The 18730-nt window shown below is 40.2% G+C and overlaps 1 protein-coding gene across 16 annotated transcripts in view; it reads left to right on the top strand.

Moving 5' to 3' along the window:
* Plch1 (phospholipase C eta 1) overlaps positions 1–18730 on the top strand; it is a 216213-nt gene that overhangs the window by 185054 nt on the left and 12429 nt on the right. For 13 of the 16 annotated variants that reach the window (XM_031373987.1, XM_031373989.1, XM_031373986.1 and 10 more), the window contains 7 exons: positions 140–301; positions 1842–1913; positions 3892–3986; positions 7836–7933; positions 15125–15304; positions 15401–15508; positions 16826–16950. In XM_031373987.1, coding sequence (XP_031229847.1) covers positions 140–301; positions 1842–1913; positions 3892–3986; positions 7836–7933; positions 15125–15304; positions 15401–15508; positions 16826–16950 — 840 coding nt within the window. The remainder of the gene's footprint in view (positions 1–139; positions 302–1841; positions 1914–3891; positions 3987–7835; positions 7934–15124; positions 15305–15400; positions 15509–16825; positions 16951–18730) is intronic. The other 3 variants (XM_031373993.1, XM_031373994.1, XM_031373988.1) reach the window with 1 other exon arrangement.

The following is an 18730-nucleotide window of genomic DNA, read 5'->3' as shown; positions in this document are numbered from 1 at the left end:
CTTTTTTTGTCTAAGGGGAACAAACTTGTTCAACGAATATCTTAATTTCTTACAGGTTACTGAGAGATCCTGAGATGATAAACTCAGTATTGTGAGTCTGTTTCTCAGGGGATTCTTTGTATGATTTGATTGTTTACAGAGTAACGGGACCACTGAGCACCAGGTAGAATCTTTCATACGGAAAAAGCTGGAGTCACTGTTGAAGGAGTCTCAGATTCGAGACAAAGAAGATCCAGACAGTTTCACAGTGAGGGCGTTACTCAAGGCTACACATGAAGGCTTAAATGCACACCTGAAGCAGGTAGACAATGCCTCTTGAACAAGGAAAAACAAAACATACACTCTTCTTTGGTTTCTGAGCATTTTTCCTTTCTGGAGTGCTTCTCAAACTTCTGTATCTATCCTCACAAAGCTTTAGAAACAAAATTCTAGTACAGAGGAAGTAAGAATGTATGCGGTACCTTACTGCTTCCCTGGAGTATAGTCATTCCAACTCAAGTCAGCTTCTATCTCAGATGGCATGAGAAAGCTCTGCTGTGTACTACTGGCCTGGTATCCTATTAAATGTGCCCAATTTCACTCTTAAATCATTCTGGTTGGGACAATAAGTGACATAGTCCTCCTACCAATAAATGCACTCTGAGAAGTACCAAGGAAATCCACAGGTTAATTGGCTCATTCTTCTTTTGTTGATCAGATGAGAAAACTGAGACCAAGGGAAGGATAGTAGCTTTGGTGGCAGTACTGTTTCTCCTAGCTGAGCAATACTAAGTGCCATCTCTATGACCTTTCTAATCCCATAGGGTTTGAACAGTTAGTGATCACTATTACTATATTTTCATAGGGAGCACACACACATACAGTAGGCAACAATGAGTCAACAACATTGTATGCCCCAACCCCTACCCCTCACCAATTTTTGGATGGATTTTTTTCCCCAGCAACCAGCTCCTGAGTTCTTCTTTACCATCTCTCCCATGAATCACACTTGTGATATCTGTCTATGGCTTTAGCAGGTTCTTCTTGCAGCTCCTTTGGGTCTTACTTACCTACCCTTGTTGCATTCACATGTTTCGCTCCATTTAGCTGGAGCCCTTGGAGGGTAGGGTCTGCATGTTTCCACACAATAGATTTTAGGGACAACAACTGGGAAAAGCATCCTAACCCTTTTAACAGGGGGCATTTCTGCGCCCCCCAAACCCATACAGGGCTAGCACAAAAAGAGACTTGATCACTATCTCTACCTGGAAAATTCACCCCTCTGAGAAACCTTCGAAGGCTAAAATTCCATTCCCCCGATGCTTGGTTTCAATGGTTTCATTCCCAGGGCAATGGTTTCAATGCACAGATAAGCTTCACAGTGATTTCCCTAAGTAAATGAAAGTGATATGACTGGGTTTTATTTATAATACTTAAAAACCCCAAACAGCCGTACTCGCTGTGAGGCTTTTCTGGACTTAACAGATGTGGCTCTTACCTACTTCTGGCTATTTTCCAAATTTAAAACTCCTCTTAGCTGGAAATGATTTATCTCTATGCAGGATGTTCAAAATACCACTTTCTGATTTTAGGCGCATGGTAAATAGGAACTGAGGGCTGACACAGCTGGCTGTTCTGAGAGTCAAACGTCAGCCTTGGGAAGCCATAGGCAGCTGCTGTGTCCAGGCATCCATGACAGTATCCTCCTTCTGGCCTCAGCCACAGCCACATTTGACATATCTGAGGTGGGAAGCAGGAAGAAATGAAGCAGGGAAAGAGAAGAGAGGGTCCCCTGCCATCTGCCAGAGCTAAGCAGAACAAAAAGTCTTAAAGACCTATACATTATGCTTTTATTTATGCAGAACTTGGATGTGAAGGAAAGTGGAAAGAAGTCTCATGGACGATCTCTGATGGCCAACTTTGGGAAACACAAGGTATAAACTAAGAATGGTAAAGGTGCCTAATGCAGTTAATTTGAAGATCCTGTAGGTAACAGGACAACATTGTATTGTGATGACCTTGGAATGGCTGAAGATGACTTCAGGACATCAGAAAGAGAAAAGTTTGAAATTTGAACAACTTTGAAATTTAGTACCGCTGTTAATCAAAAGTATCAAAGTTCAAGTTGTATTTGGGAAGTCTTTGAAATAAACATATCCAACAAAAACTCATATTCTGAATTCTCAAATCATTTCAATAAATAAGACAGGCAGTTCACATTTCTCAAAAACAAAACAACAAGTCAAAAGCATCCATTACGAAAGAAAATAACACATGTCAGGGGAAAGAAACTCACCTTTGGAGGCAAGTGCAAATTGCAGTTATTCTGTAATTCCATGGATACTGTGATAGACAGCATAAAGAGACCACAGAGCCCAAGCGTTTATGGAGCAATATGTACATACCCTACTGGGATACAGAAACCACTTCAGCACACAGTGTGACAGTTTCTCCCTAGCAGCTCCACTCTTAGGCTTATGACAAAGATGGAAGCAACAGTTGAACACAGGCATTTGTAATGGAGCAAGTAGTAAACAGTCCAAATGCTCGTGAACTATAGCATCAATTAAAATGTGTATCCACATCTGGACTGTTGAGCAACCATGTGCAATGATATAATCTTTCAAACATGATTTGAGCTAGAAAAGTAAGACCCAGAGTGCCTGCACTCCAAGCATCTTTGAATGAAATTCAAAACTATGCAAAAACTGCTATAGGGTAAAAGTTAGGATAGTGATTACCTTGAGGGGAAGTAAGGTCCAAGTAGGAAGGGCAGAAGGATTCTAGGGAGCAGGTAAGATTCTTCTTCTTTATTTGAGTGCCTCCACATTGTGGAAATCATCATCTTGTACACTTGTACAATTAAAACTTTCTCCCATTGTAAATACACATGATAAAGGTGAAAATGTTATATAAGAAATCAGTCATTGGGTCACTGAGATGGCTCAGCAGGTGAAGTGTTTCAGAGTATTCTCCTTAAATGTCCAAAGCATAATTCTAGGTGCATAGGTTTTATAGGAGCTACATGTTTGGTCTTAAGACTTCTGACATTGGCCGGGCGGTGGTGGCGCACGCCTTTAATCCCAGCACTTGGGAGGCAGAGGCAGGCGGATTTCTGAGTTCGAGGCCAGCCTGGTCTCCAGAGTGAGTTCCAGGACAGCCAGGGCTATACAGAGAAACCCTGTCTCGAAAAAAAACCAAAAAAAAAAAAAAAAGACTTCTGACATTGACTGGGGTCTCCCATGTTCATTTTATTGGTGGTTTTCTTGTTACCTAAATAATGAGCAGTCTCCAACATGGAGATGAAACCACATACTTTTCAAACATCTGTCCAGAAGACAGGAGATTAATTCCAGAGACTTTAGCTCATGTCCTATGAGTAGCAATTTTTATTTTATGATTAGAACTGAAAATGAGTCCCAAACTCAAAATGGAGCAATGTGAATTAGATGATGATTTGAGCGTGCGCTGCCCTTCTGTTCTTAATTTAATACAAGTCTGTTTTAAGAACCAAATTTGCTTTTTATCACTTACACAAAAGTAAGCTTCCATACAAAAGGACATTTCCCCCTATAATTATTTAAATAGATACTTTAATTTTGGTTCCCTTTTGTGGATACCTTCAAAGTATACAACTAAAACTTTTCTAAGATCTCAATTTTATGTGGCTTAAAAAGTGGCTTCTGGACATGAAATTCTAAACTTAGCATTGCTGGTACAGTATAAGGTTGTCTATAGATTTTTTTTTAATTTAGTGGTTGATAGCTCTTTCTGCATACTTAGCCTCACCCCATCCCACTCATGTGTGTATGTGTGTGTGTGTGTGAGTATGTTTAAAAATCCAATCCAATCTCTGTATATTGTAAATGTGCCTAATGTGGTGAGTTAGTAAGTTTACTGTGATTTTTCTAGCAGAAAACTTCGAAATCACGTTCTAAATCATATAGTACTGATGATGACGAAGATATACTTCAGAATCCCGGCAAGGAGGGAGGCCAGCTGTACAGGTAAGAAAGCATCTTCATGCTTATGGCCCAGACTCCCACAGCTTCCCCTTTCCATTATCCTAGTTGCTTTGGTTGTGTATGTTTAGTTTAGTGTGTGTCTAGAGAATGGGGCGTACACACTAAAGCGTGGGAGGGAAATGTGAAGATCAAGATAGTGACACCATATGGAGCAAACATGGCACCAGTGGTGTCCTGAGTAAGTGCTAGCTAGCTGCAGTAGGTGTCAGGGGAAAGGTGTCGTCAGAGAGGAGGAGGCCTGTACAGATGTACAGAGGACTGGCAGAGGGGTTGACAGATAGGATAACTTATAAGCACATGGTTAGAGCCAGACTTGAGGTATTTAGTCCTCCATTCACCACCGTTAATACTGAGCAAGGTAAGCTTTCCATCTCTTAAAGTCACAAAAGCATTAAAGGAATTACATATTAGCATAGTGGTTTCCAACTCCATTAAAGAACTGGTCAAATATATTAGCTACTACTTCATTATTTTTGACAATTTTACACTGATATACATTGTATTATGGTGATGTCTACCCTTCTCTCAGCCCTTTCCAACTCCTGCCCACTCACTTCTTCCCAACATGGCTGCCTCCTACTTTCATGTCTTTTTTTAGATCCACTGAGCTGAATTAGGATCATTGACAGGAGGATGAGTCCAGGGTCATTTGTTGAATCTTGGGAGGCTTGTCAGTCACTCCATCTTGAGCAAAGGGATACTCCCTTCTTCTCAGAACCATTTAACTGCCGGTTGCTCATCAGGGAATGGTAGAACCTCATGATCCCCTCCCTCATTCATGATGGAATGCTGAAGGAATAGTGCAGGTCTTGTGCTGTTATCCATAACTGCTGTGTGCTTATAATTGCAATGGCCACCTCAGAGCTGGAAGATAGTGTTTCATAGCACTCCTCCTCTGGTTCTTACATTCTTTCTTCCCTGCCTTCCTTGATGTTCCCTAAGCCTTGGGGGCAGGGAGGTGATAGAGATGTTTCACTCAGAGCAAAACACTTACTAGTCACTAGTTCTCTGATCTTATAGTTGCAAGTCTTTCTATTAACTGCTGCCCATTACATAAAGAAGCTTCTCTGCTCAAGGCTGGGAACAGCAGTACTCTACAGTCACAAACATGAATAGTTAGATAGCAATTTGGCTACTTGTCCTGTTAGCAAAACATTAGTAGTAGTTTTCTTGTAAGGTCTGTGATCTCCTTGGCTATCCAGTTTTCATTACATTTTTATTGCCAACATATATTCTCTTTTGTGTAAGTCTTCAAACCCACTTAGGAAGCAACTGGCACTCTTAGTTACCCACACTTAGTAAAGCCACTATTTCTCCAGTGAACATACCTTGCCTAGTACAGAGTCCTTAGTTGGGTAAGATATTGACGTTGCTCACACAGTGGCTTGCTGAGCATCTACTAGCACTATGGAAGCTACACAGCATGAAGGAAGCTTCCAGTCAGTTTCTTCTTAATTTCTCCATGTCCTACAACCAAAGTGTATGGTGTCTTCATAAAGAGAATCTGGAGAAAATCTTTGCCAGCTATTCATGTGACAGAGGAATAATAACTATATTACTCAGAGAACTAAAACAAAACTAAACACATGAACTGAAAATAGAGGGAACGTGCTAGATGTGTAAAGGGTCCTGCTCCCCTTTTTAAGCTATTGCCAATGTGTTTATGATGACTGTTTTTAGAACCTAGTTGTGATCTATAGTGTGATCGGGACTCCCTGACAGTCACAAAGGAACATAAAACTTATTGTGGGTGGATCAATAGGTGTGGATGGGCTAACAGACATAAAGACAGGCAGACAGACACACACAAGAGAGTGCACACATGCATGTGCACATACACACATACACACCTTTGTCTCTTTACCGAACAGAGAAATTAAAGCCATAGAGGCCTTATAGAAATTCAGCATCAGTGTTCAGGTATAGTTTTGTTTGAGCTCTAATAGGATGTATAGGCATCATACACTGGCTAGTAAGGTCCGATAAGAAATGTACAGAAATTTTGAATATTAGTTACAGTAAAAGATATAGGAGAGATAGGAACACCTTCCATAAGATCTTTCCTAACAATTTTTAAGTCAAAGTGTCTGGCATAAGCTAAGGAAGATATAGGGTCTGAAAGCCACATTATTTTTTCATGTATTCAATGAGATGCCTTTACATGGTGTAACCTGGGATCAGGTTATACACTGCTCTTGAGTCAGTTACAGATTTGCCCCCTAATACTTGTGAGAACCTGAGTGTCTCAGATGACCACCTTGGGACTTGGTTAATCCAATTCACTCTCAAGGTGAAGAGTAGAAAGGGATGACAACGTAGAATTTCTCCATGCCCCCATGTCTTGAGGGTTCTGCTTGTGAATTTTAAGCATGATCTCACAGACTCATAATCATCAGCTTTTCACAGGTCCACCAATGGCTACAGGGTCTCCCAATTATATAATAAAGAATCCACAAACATTCATTCAATTGTTTTTATCCATGCTTGCATCCATGCCTCTTTGATAAAATGAACTGTGTAAGAAACATTTTGCCCATAGTTCTTTGATTGGCTATCTCATGTCACCACCGAGGTGAGGATTTCTTTCTGATATGTTGAACTTTCATCACTAATATCTAGTTATTAAACATTTTCATCATCCCAAGAAAAAATTCTTTGCCCAACAGCAGTCATTCTCCTCTCCTCTCCCTAGCTTCTTGTCTCTGGGTAGACTTTATACTTGTCAATATTTGACCTATTAAAAATATTTGACTTCTCTCAGTTTTGTGTTTTCAAGCTTCACTCCCATTGTAGCATATATGTGTATTCTGTTTGATTTTATGGTTGAACTACCAGCCATATGACTATTCTACATTTTATGTGTTCATTCAGTAGTTAGAAAACTTTTTGATAGTTTTCACTCTGTTGGTTGTTAAAAATATACGTTACGATGCATGTTCAAATACAGGATTTTACATCGATGTAGAATTGCTAAGTATCAATGTAACTCTCCATTATACCAATTGCCAAGGGATTCCACCATTTATGCATATGTTGTATATAAGGTTTTCACTCACCTGCCTTGTTAGTTATAGCTACCCTAATAGACAAGACATTTTACCTTCTTGTTCTATTTGTACTTTACTATTGACTAATGGTGTTGTTCATCATCTTGTGTGCTTATTATTAAATGACATTGATGAGCTTTGGGTGAGTCTGATATGAGTTTGATAGTTAAATTTCTTCTAGAGGAGAAATGTATGTGTGTATGTCATCAATGATATTTCTGTGAGATATTTCGGTGAGATATTTCTGGGGTAAAGAGTAGAGGTTGGAGATGTAAGGAAGTAGTTAATATTCTAGGAATGTTTTGTAAGGAGAAAACCTAGAAGGTGCCTAGGAAAACTGAATATTTCACATAATACATATTTCACATAATATAATATTTCATTTAAAGAATATCTAAAAATACTTCTAATTATATTTCTAAAAAATCACCATGGAATATTTGGTTCATTTTCTTTTAGGTATTTAGGTCCTGTGGCCCAAATGTTTCTATATGAGTTCAGTCTAGCTCTGTTTCCTGGGATGACTCCTGGGCTGGGCAGCCAGAGAATCATGCCTTTCTCAAGAGGACTCACAGAGACTAATTTCCAGCAAAGTCTGAATAAAGTTTCAGTAGCAAAATGCTATAAACACAGGAGATGTACTGAATGAGGAGTCAGACCTGGGTTCCAGACCTGTTTCTGTTAAGTCCCAGGGAGGGTCACTTACTCTTCCTTTTAAAAGGGAATGTAGTGCAACCAGAGGCTCACAACCCTAGACTCACTAACTTGAGTGTGTGCTCTGCAGGCTGGGCCGCCGAAGGAAAACCATGAAACTCTGCAGAGAGCTCTCGGACTTGGTGGTGTACACAAACTCTGTGGCAGCCCAGGATATTGTGGATGATGGTAAGGCCTGGGAATCTCTCACCCTACTCCACATGCTTGACTTTCCTATGTCATTGCGAGTTCATGCTTTCACCGATCAGGTCATTCCTGATCTGTGGTACTGTCTGGGACTGTGCGGAATCTCATTTGTCAGGAAAATGATAGCTCACATGATTCAGAGCTCATATGTCAAACATGTGGGGCTGTGTGCTTTAGTAGTAGGTGCCTGGTTGCCTGGAGGTTGCAGAAATTTCCGCCAGGGCAGAGAAGGATTTTATTATTGTGAAAAGGCAAAGGCATCAGGGCCAGGTCTTAACTCCAGGACTCAAACTGTGGAGACCTGACCTACCTTCCTAACCAGGTCACAGATGGCTCAGCCATTTCAAATGTGAATGATCAGAAGAAGGAGTAAATTAACTAGCTACAGCAATACCCTAGAGAGACCATATTTTCTCATTGAACATTTTGACTTTGAATAAAGTGGTCTATTTCACTGGCTGAAATTTTAACAGAAAGAATAGACATAGTTCATAGGTTCTCATAGTTTCCTTTGTTTTTTTTTAAGGAGTATTTATTTATTATGTGTGTATGGGTGTTTTGCCTACTCGTATGTATGTATACCGCATACATGCTTGCTGCCTGCAGAGTCCTGAAGTGGGTATTAAATCCCTTGGAAGTGAAGTTACAGGTGTTAGCCACCATGTGGTGCTGGGAACCAAACTCAGGTTTTTGACAAGTGCTCTTGACTCAGCCATCTCTCCAGCCCCGTCTCACTGATTCCAACTCCATCAACTCCATCAAGCTGAGAGGGTTCAGCCTCAGCCGTGCTCATCTTTGAGTCTCCTGGTTCTTCTTTCCTCTCTTCTATGTCATTCCTTTACCAAATGTTTATTGAGGTACCACAGTCCTGCGGCACTTCAATCACTGTTAAATTTAGTGGAAGTAGAATAGAAATCAGAATGTCTACTCTCTCAGTGGTGTCAGCACAAAGACAGCAACATGGGTCAAGGCTATCCTCAAAGACCTCGAACTTTTCACTCAGTTCTTTTTATCAGCCACACTTCATAAGTACATTTTCATGGATGGAAAGATGACTTTTCTTCTGGATTCCTTCTTAAAACAATTTAAATGGACACCACTGTGAGAATAAGAGAAACCTCCAGACTCTCAACTAGCAAGCAATATTTTCTAATAATGACTGCCTATGGCTCTCAGATTAATACAGGGATTGGCTGAATGGAGTTGAAGGCTGGTTGACAGAATGACAATGTTGACTAATAAGGACCTTTGGAAACCACAAGCCTAGTAACTTTGAGAACATAATATTGAGTACTATTTACCTTTTAAACTAACCTGGTTTGTTTTTTGCTTTTTTAGAAGAAACAAAATGAGCAGTTCTTAATAAGTACATTGCTTATCTTTTTATAAAACAACTCAGTTCCATTAAAATACTAACTGATGTGAGCTTAATAAGTAAACCCATCTTAATGATAGGATGGTGCATCTGTTTATGTGGAGAATCAGAAAAAATGACTCAGATATTGATTGCAGTGATGCTCCATATGAATTGGGTTTGTCGGTAAGTATATTTTCTCCTACTCTATGCAAAGCATTCTCCATCAGAACTTGTGCATGCATCCAATTTTAGTTTTGTCGATATGTGTAAACTCTGCTCATATATTATGTCAATAATATATATTAATAATTATTTTCAAGGAAAGGACCCATGCTAGTGAAATCACTAAGCTAAGAACTATATAGTCTTATTGCCTCCTTCTGAGCTCTGACTAACCCAAGTTCCAGTTGTGGAATGTCACCAACTCAGTTGCCAGTTGTTAACACTTAGGGAGTGTAGCCCCAAGGACAATAGGTACCTGAAAAACCACATTGCCAACAAGCATACCAGACATATGGTCTGAGCATAGCAACCTACATTGTATTCTTTGTTTCCATGGAATCAGATACTCCCCTTGTTTGAATGAGAGCCTGCTCTTTATTCCGGCTGGCCTTTTGCAATAGGTTCAGTGGGCACAGGAGTAAAGCATTTGGAGTCCAGGATATGAGGTTTATAAAAGTGCATTGGGGACACACCCAGGATCAGAGGCCAGTGCCCTGGGCAGACCTTGGGTGCAAATTCTGCAGCCAGTCCCACAATGCCCAGAGGAAGCTCCACTCCCAGGCGCTCTGACACACCTAGGATCAGAGAATCAGAGGTGAGGAGGACACAACATCTGTCCCAACACCAGGAATAACTGGGACCAGTGGGACTCAGGCACACAGGAACTTCACCAGATCAGTGACACTGGTTACTTCTGGTCTGTCTAGGCTGGTGCCCTGAGCAGACCTTGGGCACAAACTCTGCAGAGAGTCCCATAATTCCCAGAGGAAGCTGCACTCCCAAGTACTCTAATCAGCCCAGGATCCCAGGATCCGAGAATCACAGGATCACAGAGACAGCTTGACTCTGAGGAGTTCTGACATAACCAGGATCACAGGAAGGACAGGCCCCAGTCTGATTTAGCCAGGGCAGATAGCACTAGAGATGACCAGATGGTGGGAGGCAAGTATAAGAACATAAGCAACAGAAACCAAGGTTACTTGGCATCATCAGAACCCAATTCTCCCACCATAGCAAGTCCTGGACATTCTATCACACTGGAAAAGCAAGATTTGGATCCAAAATCACTTCTCATGATGATGACAGAGGACATTAAGAAGGACATAAGTAACTCTCTTAAAGAAATACAGGAGAACACAGGTAAACAGCTAGAAGCCCTTAAAGAGGAAACACAAAAGACCCTTAAAGAACTACAGGAAAACACAATCAAACAAGTAAAGGAAATGAACAAAACCATCCAGAATCTAAAAATGGAAATAGAAACAAAGAAATCACAAAGGGAGACAACCCTGGAGATACAAAACCTAGGAAAGAAATCAGGAGTCATAGATGCAAGCATCACCAACAGAATACAAGAGATAGAAGAGAGAGTCTCAGAGGCAGAAGATTCCATAGAAAACATTGACACAACAGTCAAAGAAAATGCAAAAAGCAAAAAGCTCCTAACCCAAAACATCCAGGAAATCCAGGACACAATGAGAAGACCAAACCTAAGGATAATAGGTATAGAAGAGAGTGAAGACTCCCAACTTAAAGGGTCAGTAAATTTCTTCAACAAAATGAAGAAAACTTCCCTAACCTAAAGAAAGTGATGCCTATGAACATACAAGAATCCTACAAAACTCCAAATAGACTGGACCAGAAAAGAAATTCCTCCCGTCACATAGTAATCAAAACCCCAAATGCACTAAACAAACAAAGAATTTTAAAAGCAGTAAGGGAAAAAGGTCAAATAATATATAGAGGCAAGCCTATCAGAATTACACCAGACTTCTCACCAGAGACTATGAAAGCTAGAAGAGCCTGCACAGATGTCATACAGACCCTAAGAGAACACAAATGCCAGCCCAGGCTACTATATCCAGCAAAATTCGCAATTACCACAGATGGAGAAAATTAGATATTCCATGGCAAAACCAAATTTATACATTATCTTTCCACAAATTCAGCCCTTCAAAGGATAATAGATGGAAAACATCAACATAAGGAGCAAAACTGTACCCTAGAAGAAGCAAAAAAGTAACCTTTCAATAAACCCTCACAAACATAATTCCACTTCTGACAACAAAAATACCAAGAAGCAACAATTACTTTTTCTTAATATCATAATATGAAAATATTACCAACATATCGTAATCAATTGAAATTCAAAACATGAGGAATTAGAAATGTGTTGGCTGTCATCCAGTGGTCTCTCTAATTTGGTAATTGGAGAAATAGGTCCAATATTGTTCAATCCATATACAGTTTCTGCTTGTTTGTACATGACAGTGTCTTTCTGTGTACCATAATGGTCTTGAAATAATGCTTCTCCTACCTCAGCCTCTCCTATCTCAGTAGGATTGTTTATTTGATATTTTTACACTTTACTATGGTTTTCAGAAGAGCTTACATATTTCAAAATTATTTCTACAGCCAAAAGAAACTTAGACAATTAGTTTGGGACATGGCTTGTAAGAGAACAACAAAGAGTGAGACTGAATGCTTTGCTTGATATTTATAACTATTGTATCAATTTTGAAGAAGAGGAATTTATAAGTTATACTCTCTCTGAGATGAATGCTTTTCAAAATCATCACAGCCAATGAACCAGATTCTTACCCTCATCTAATGTCTGTGCCACCCTCCAAGCAGAACCATTGTTCGTTGAAACAGTTGGTGAATGACTTCACAGATAGACCATCTTAATATGCACACCATTTCTTAAATGAATGTAACCTGTTCTCTGTGGGCTGAGAATGAAGTCACTCACTCAAGTCAAATAGCTTTGACCATAGCAGGAAATCTGTATTCAAAAATCGTATTGAAGGGAGGGGGTGTCTCTGGGAGGAGTTGGAGTCCAAAAGGGAAAGAAGAATGTGATATAATTCTATTTACTTAAAATATGTCTATAAATGTTAACAAATTCAGATAAACTGAAATTATGTATCTTTTCTCATCATAATGCAATAAAACTTAAATCAATATATATGTATATATATACATATATATATATATCAAACAACAGCTAGTGTTTGATTGTTCAAAGTGTCTCTGACACTATGATGAACCATTTAAATATATTCTACCGACACATGGCAACCATGACAAAATTTCAGTGGTTCCTTCACCCATGGAGTTATATCCAGCCAGCCAGCATATACATAAAGTCACTGAATTCTGTATTCTTTGTTCTTCCTTATATGAGATAACATTGAATTTGTAAGTTAGGCACAGTAAGAGATTAACAACAAAGATAATTAGAACGATTTTTTTTAAAAAGTGCATTGGATTGTAGCAGCTGTGACGTAGAGATGGTTCCGGAGATGGATAGGAACAAAATGGAGAATGTTAGATGTTTGAAGTTTTACTCCGAATGACTTTTCTTCCACCTGTGTTTGGATTCCTTCTTAAAACAAAGGCTTTTATACAAAATTTAAATGAACACCATCTGTGAGAATAAGAGACGCCTCCAGACTCTCAACTAGAAAACTATGCCTGCTAATGATGCCTGCCTGTGGCTCTCAGATTAGTACAGGGATTGGCTGAATAGAGTTGAAGGTATAGCTGTAGTCATAATCTCATCTGTAGATTCTGGGCTAACAATGTTGTGTAATCCAAGCAGAGACTCAGGTATAGGCACCATGCATTTTTACTTCTCTCCATTTTAGTATTTTATAAGCCTGGATGGATGGACAGTTTACTTTCTTTTTTTTAAACATTACTTTAAAAAAATAATCTGTCTATTTAATAGTAATTAGAGACTGGGAATAGGGCCTTATATGTGATAAGAAAATGCTCTACCACAGAATTATGTCCATGCATCTTTTCCTATGTTGATTTTTAGGACAGTATTTAGGTTGTCGGAGATGGCATTAAACTCACTTGCTAGTGCAGGAAATCCTTTAACTTGAAGTCTTCCCTTGGCTGCCCAAGTTGCTGGCATTACAGGCCTACTCCACGGGGACTGTCTTTCCTATACCTGTCTTCCAAATAGGTTTTGATTGGTTCCATGAATAATCAAATCACCTTCAAAACTCAAGTTTTTTTTTTAATCAAAATGCCTTTTTCCTTCCTTTTCTTAGACCCCTAATGTTGTCATCTAGTACATGTATTTCATATATGCTTTTTATAGTTTATCATTTTCATGCATATGTGTTGCTGTTTGCATGTGTACAGTATGCACATAGTGCTGGGCACACATAGGGAGTTCCACGTCCCAAGGATGGAGAGGCCTGAGGTTTATGCTGGAAGCATCTTCCTTTGCTCTTCCACGCTGAGGTGGGGTCTCTCAGTCAAACCTAGAGCCCACCACTAAGGTTGGTCTTGCTGGCTAGATTACTGTGAGGCTCCATTGTCTCCACATTCTCAAGCTGGAATTATAGACAGGCCGCCACATCCACTCAGCATTTATATGAGCTCTGGGCATCTGCACTCAGGTCCTCAGAGTTGCATGGCAAGTGTGCAGTCAGTCACTGGAAAAGCTCCCCAGCCCTGCATGTGAGTTTTAATAAACATCTTTAATGTTTGTCTTCCTGGTGTCAGGAGTAAGTTGTATATGCAGTTTGATTTATTCATTGTTACCTTTCTCTTTGCCAAAGAAGTTGTTTGCATCATGCACAAATGACTTTTCGTCCTGTCTCTTCCTGCTGACCCAACATGAATCAATGAAGCAATTGAATTCTGGGAGAATTTGGGACCTCACAACGGGGCACCTTAGCAAAGGAAGTTCTTATTTGGCCTTGCATTGGTAACAGAGTCCTGAGAATGGAATCTCGGGTCTTTCTTGGTCAGGAATGGTTATATTGTGCTTTCTCAAATAGCAAATTTTGTTTAAAATTGTATTCATATCTATTTAAGTTTGGCCTAAACGTTTCTGTCTTTAGCCAGCTCCAGCATAACTTGATGGGCAAAGATGCTTTACCTTCTTGCTCCAGCAAGGAGCAGAGTCTCAGTCGGTTCCAGTGGCTCCTGTTCTAAGGTTCAGACACCATTCATGTGCTTTCACCAGCTAGGGTGCCTCTGAGTTCTGTTTTTCCCCTCACTTTTTTTCTGTGGCTCTACATATAACTTGCCATGTAGTAGGTGAGTCACTCTGAACCCATTCTGACTCTGGGGTGGTTTAATTTGTGAATGGTCTTTGATGGATTTAATATGTCTAAAGTCTTTTATTTTTTATTTATTTCATGTATATGAGTACACTGTAGCTGTACAGATGGTTGTGAGCCTTCATGTGGTTGTTGGGAATTGAATTTAGGACCTCTGATCTCTCCGGTCAGCCCTGCTCGCTCCAGTCAATCCCCTGCTCACTCTGACTCAAAGATTTATTATTATAAATAAGTACACTGTAGCTGTCTTCAGACACACCAGAAGAGGGAGTCTGATCTCATTACAGGTGGTTGTAAGCCACCATGTGGTTGCTGGTATTTGAACTCAGAACCTTCAGAAGAGCTTTTAACCACTGAGCCATCTTGCCAACCCCACGTCTAAAGTCTTTAACTTAACAGGTTGGAACCACTTCTTTGGGCCAAGGGTTGGCTCTGGCATTATCCAGCCTGTTGTGAGAGGGTTAGCTTTGATGCATTTACCACTTTCCCTATTTCTTTGTCTGCCAGGGACCACAGGGAATGTGTTGTCCTTCAGCGAAACAAGAGCCCATCAAGTAGTTCAGCAGAAGTCAGAGCAGTTCATGATCTACAACCAAAAGCAGCTCACAAGGATTTACCCCTCTGCCTACCGCATCGATTCCAGCAACTTCAACCCTCTGCCCTACTGGAACGCAGGCTGCCAGCTAGGTATTTGTGACCAGAGAGGAGAGGCTCTCTGCCTTCTCTCTCCACCTTGCCAATTGTCAGTTGTGTCTAATCCTCTCAAACATTCAATTTTTGCAGTGGCTCTGAACTACCAGTCTGAAGGGCGAATGATGCAGATAAATCGAGCAAAATTCAAGGCAAACGGCAACTGTGGCTACATTCTCAAGCCCCAGCAAATGTGCAAAGGTAAGTATCAATTTCAGTTGCATCTGTCATAAACAGCAGAGGATACCCCACAACATACATGTTTAGATTTATCATTATTATTATCATTACTATTACTACTATTATTATTATTAATGTGGATATATATATATATACATATATATGTCAGAGGAAAAATTTATGGAGCCTTTTTTCTCCTTCCACCATTATGGATGCCAGGGATGGGCTCAGGTTGTCAGGCTTCATGGCAAGAACATTAGCCACTGAGTTAGAAAATAAAGTGTAGGCTTAGATTGTTCTGAACCTATTTTATTAGGGTTCTTAAACGCTTCCACCTTCCTTCTACCCCAACTACCAGAGGTAGGGGAGGAAGGAGGTTAATAGGAAAAGGGAGTTGTGGAACTGATTAGTTTTTTGGGGGGGATTCCACTATTTGTTGTCAGAATACCAGCAGTCCAGTACAACGGCAAACACCAAACACAAATCAGTAGCAGTGGCTTGATCCTGCAGAAACCGCAAGGCTCTGCCAAATTGGCAAGAGTCAACAGAAATGGCAAGAAATATAATACCACAAGAAGTTCTTTATCTGATGTCTCTCTGTGAAGTGAAGACCAGCAAAGACCAGTGAAGCATTGCATGGCTAGTAAAGCCCAGAAAAAACCAGCAATTCACGCTCATCCTCTCACTGTTTCTGAGGTTCCATTTATACTCTTTCTAAGCATCACATGCCCTCTCAAGTATCAGCTCCAGCAAAATATCACATGACATCTCACACACTTGTTTCAGCAAAACTTCTCTCATGTCTGCCTCAGCAAAAGACCCCATGCCTTTTCACAAGACTTCCACAAAAACATCAAATGACACAATGGAGTCTCCAAAGAAACCAGAAATTTCCACTTCAGTAAAGTTTCTCTTCTTTACTTAATTTCAGGTTTGCTTTCTGTTCCTTGTATTTTTTTTCTAGACCCAAGATAGTTTAGCAAATTACCGGAATCTGATATAACTGTCCTCCTTGATGCCACGAGCATTCTAATAAATTATTTATCTGTGTCACAATTGCACCGGAGATATTTGCTTTAAAGTAGCCCATCCCCTGGCTTTCAGAAACAGAATAATGAAAGCACATTCTGGATGTGCCTGCGGCTGCTTCTGCAGGAAGTGGTATTGACGGTTACATGAAAATTTCTTCATTCTAGCAAACACTGTGATAACTGATACTGATGGTCCTCTGTTTGACAAACTTAATCTGGGGGGGGGGTGTTCGTATGATTATATATGTGTCTGTGTACATGTATGTATGTGTTCTTATACTATTGACCTCTCTTTTACTTGGCCTAGGTACATTCAACCCTTTCTCTGGTGATCCACTTCCTGCCAACCCCAAAAAGCAGCTCATACTGAAAGTGATCAGTGGACAACAACTCCCCAAACCCCCTGACTCTATGTTTGGAGACAGAGGCGAGGTAAGCTACACCCGATTGCTACAGGTGTGTGCGTCTGTGTGTGTGTGTGTGTGTGTGTGTGTGTGTGTGTGGGTGAGAGAGAGAGAGAGAGAGAGGAGAGACTGGTTTTCTGTCAGTCACACAAGAGTTCTTGTCTCTACATATCACCTGTTTGGGAGGATTGAGGACATGATCTTAGTGCACAGTTCCAGAGAGGAGCCTGCAGTCAAGATGTAAAGAACAAAGGCTAAGGTCATTATTGACAGAAACATGGCCAAAAGCATACTTCCAAATCCCACATGTCCAGCAGTTCCTCACTGCTGCCTGCTCTTTGGCTTCATGCTTTGTGGCCACATGTCACTGTCACCAGCTCTGTCCCCTTGTTGCAGGATACAGCAGCCTTTTGTTTTCTCCCCATGGTCAGCCGTGTCTCAGTGTGCTGCTTTTAGGGCTGACCCATCACTCCACATTCTCTACCCTCTAACCTTCTCAACATTCACATCTGGATCTTATGGTTGGGTCCACACAGCTTTGCATGTTCATATCACTGTGCATACTTCATCTGACCTGTATGCAGTACTGTGCCATGCAGTGCTGAAGTGCACACACTTCACCTTCCTGGCCTCATCCCATTCTTCATATTGGCTCTCTCCAACCTTTCTGCACTTATTAATGGATAGCTCAGTGCCCTACTTCTCAGACAGGAAAGCATCGGACAGGGTCATTGCCTCCATGTGTGCTGCACTGCCTGCCACGGACTCATCACTGTTTTCCTTTGCTGTTTTTACCTTCAGCCCTGTGTTCAACAGCAGGAATAGTTAATTGATATAACCAGAAAGTTTATCCTTACTTGTTTATGTCTGAAGAAAAGAATATACATTTCCTATGTCTCTCAAGCTTTTCATTTTGAGAAGTCTTTAGTCCCTATAAAGTTGCAAGAATAATAATAATGAATGTTTCTTCTCAATTCACTAATTCAGTTAATAAATTTTATAACACATACTGTGATGTGCCTTCATATATACGTATTTTATAAGTATGTTGGGGAGTATATGTTTGCTTTCCTTCACAGTCATTTGTGACTATCTCACGGCTTGTTGATTAAGAACAAAGGCATTCTCTATCAAACTATAGCAAAATGCAATATATATATATGTATATATGTATATATACATGTATGTGTATGTATATATATATATATATGTATATATATATATATTGGTGTTTTGAGACAGGGTTTCTCTGTGTAGCCCTGGTTATCCTGGTACTCACTCTGTAGACCAGGCTGGCCTCGAACTCAGAAATCTGCCTGCCTCTGCCTCCCAAGTGCTGGGATTAAAGGCATGTGCCACCACTGCCCAGCAGCAAAAGGCAATATTGTCTAATATAATACCTATATCCAATCTGTTTGTAGTATCCTTAAATTGTCTTATTTTTTCTTTTTCAACTGAATCATATGCAACTTTCATTGCCATTTTTTTAGTCTTCTGTGACACAAAATAATTTTCTAAAATCAAATTGATTTTATGACATTGACATAATGTAACCCTCCTCCTCATGATAGGCATTTAAGTTGCTTCCGGTGTTTGACCACTGTGATTGCAACTTCTCTGAGGTTTTGAGTATGGGTGGCCCTCCCACTTTAGTTGGGTGTGTTCTCTGACCTGAAATTGTAGGCTCTTTGAGTGAGAGTTTGGGTAGCATTAGCAAATATTGGCAAAGAGAAGTTAATGTTCTAATGTCACCTTTCACTCATATCTAAATCTGCCATACCTGGTTTTATATATATATATATACATGT

Source organism: Mastomys coucha, unplaced genomic scaffold (assembly GCF_008632895.1).
Source record: "Mastomys coucha isolate ucsf_1 unplaced genomic scaffold, UCSF_Mcou_1 pScaffold16, whole genome shotgun sequence".
NCBI classification, from domain to species: Eukaryota; Metazoa; Chordata; class Mammalia; order Rodentia; family Muridae; genus Mastomys; species Mastomys coucha.
This window is presented reverse-complemented; position numbering and strand designations above follow the sequence as displayed.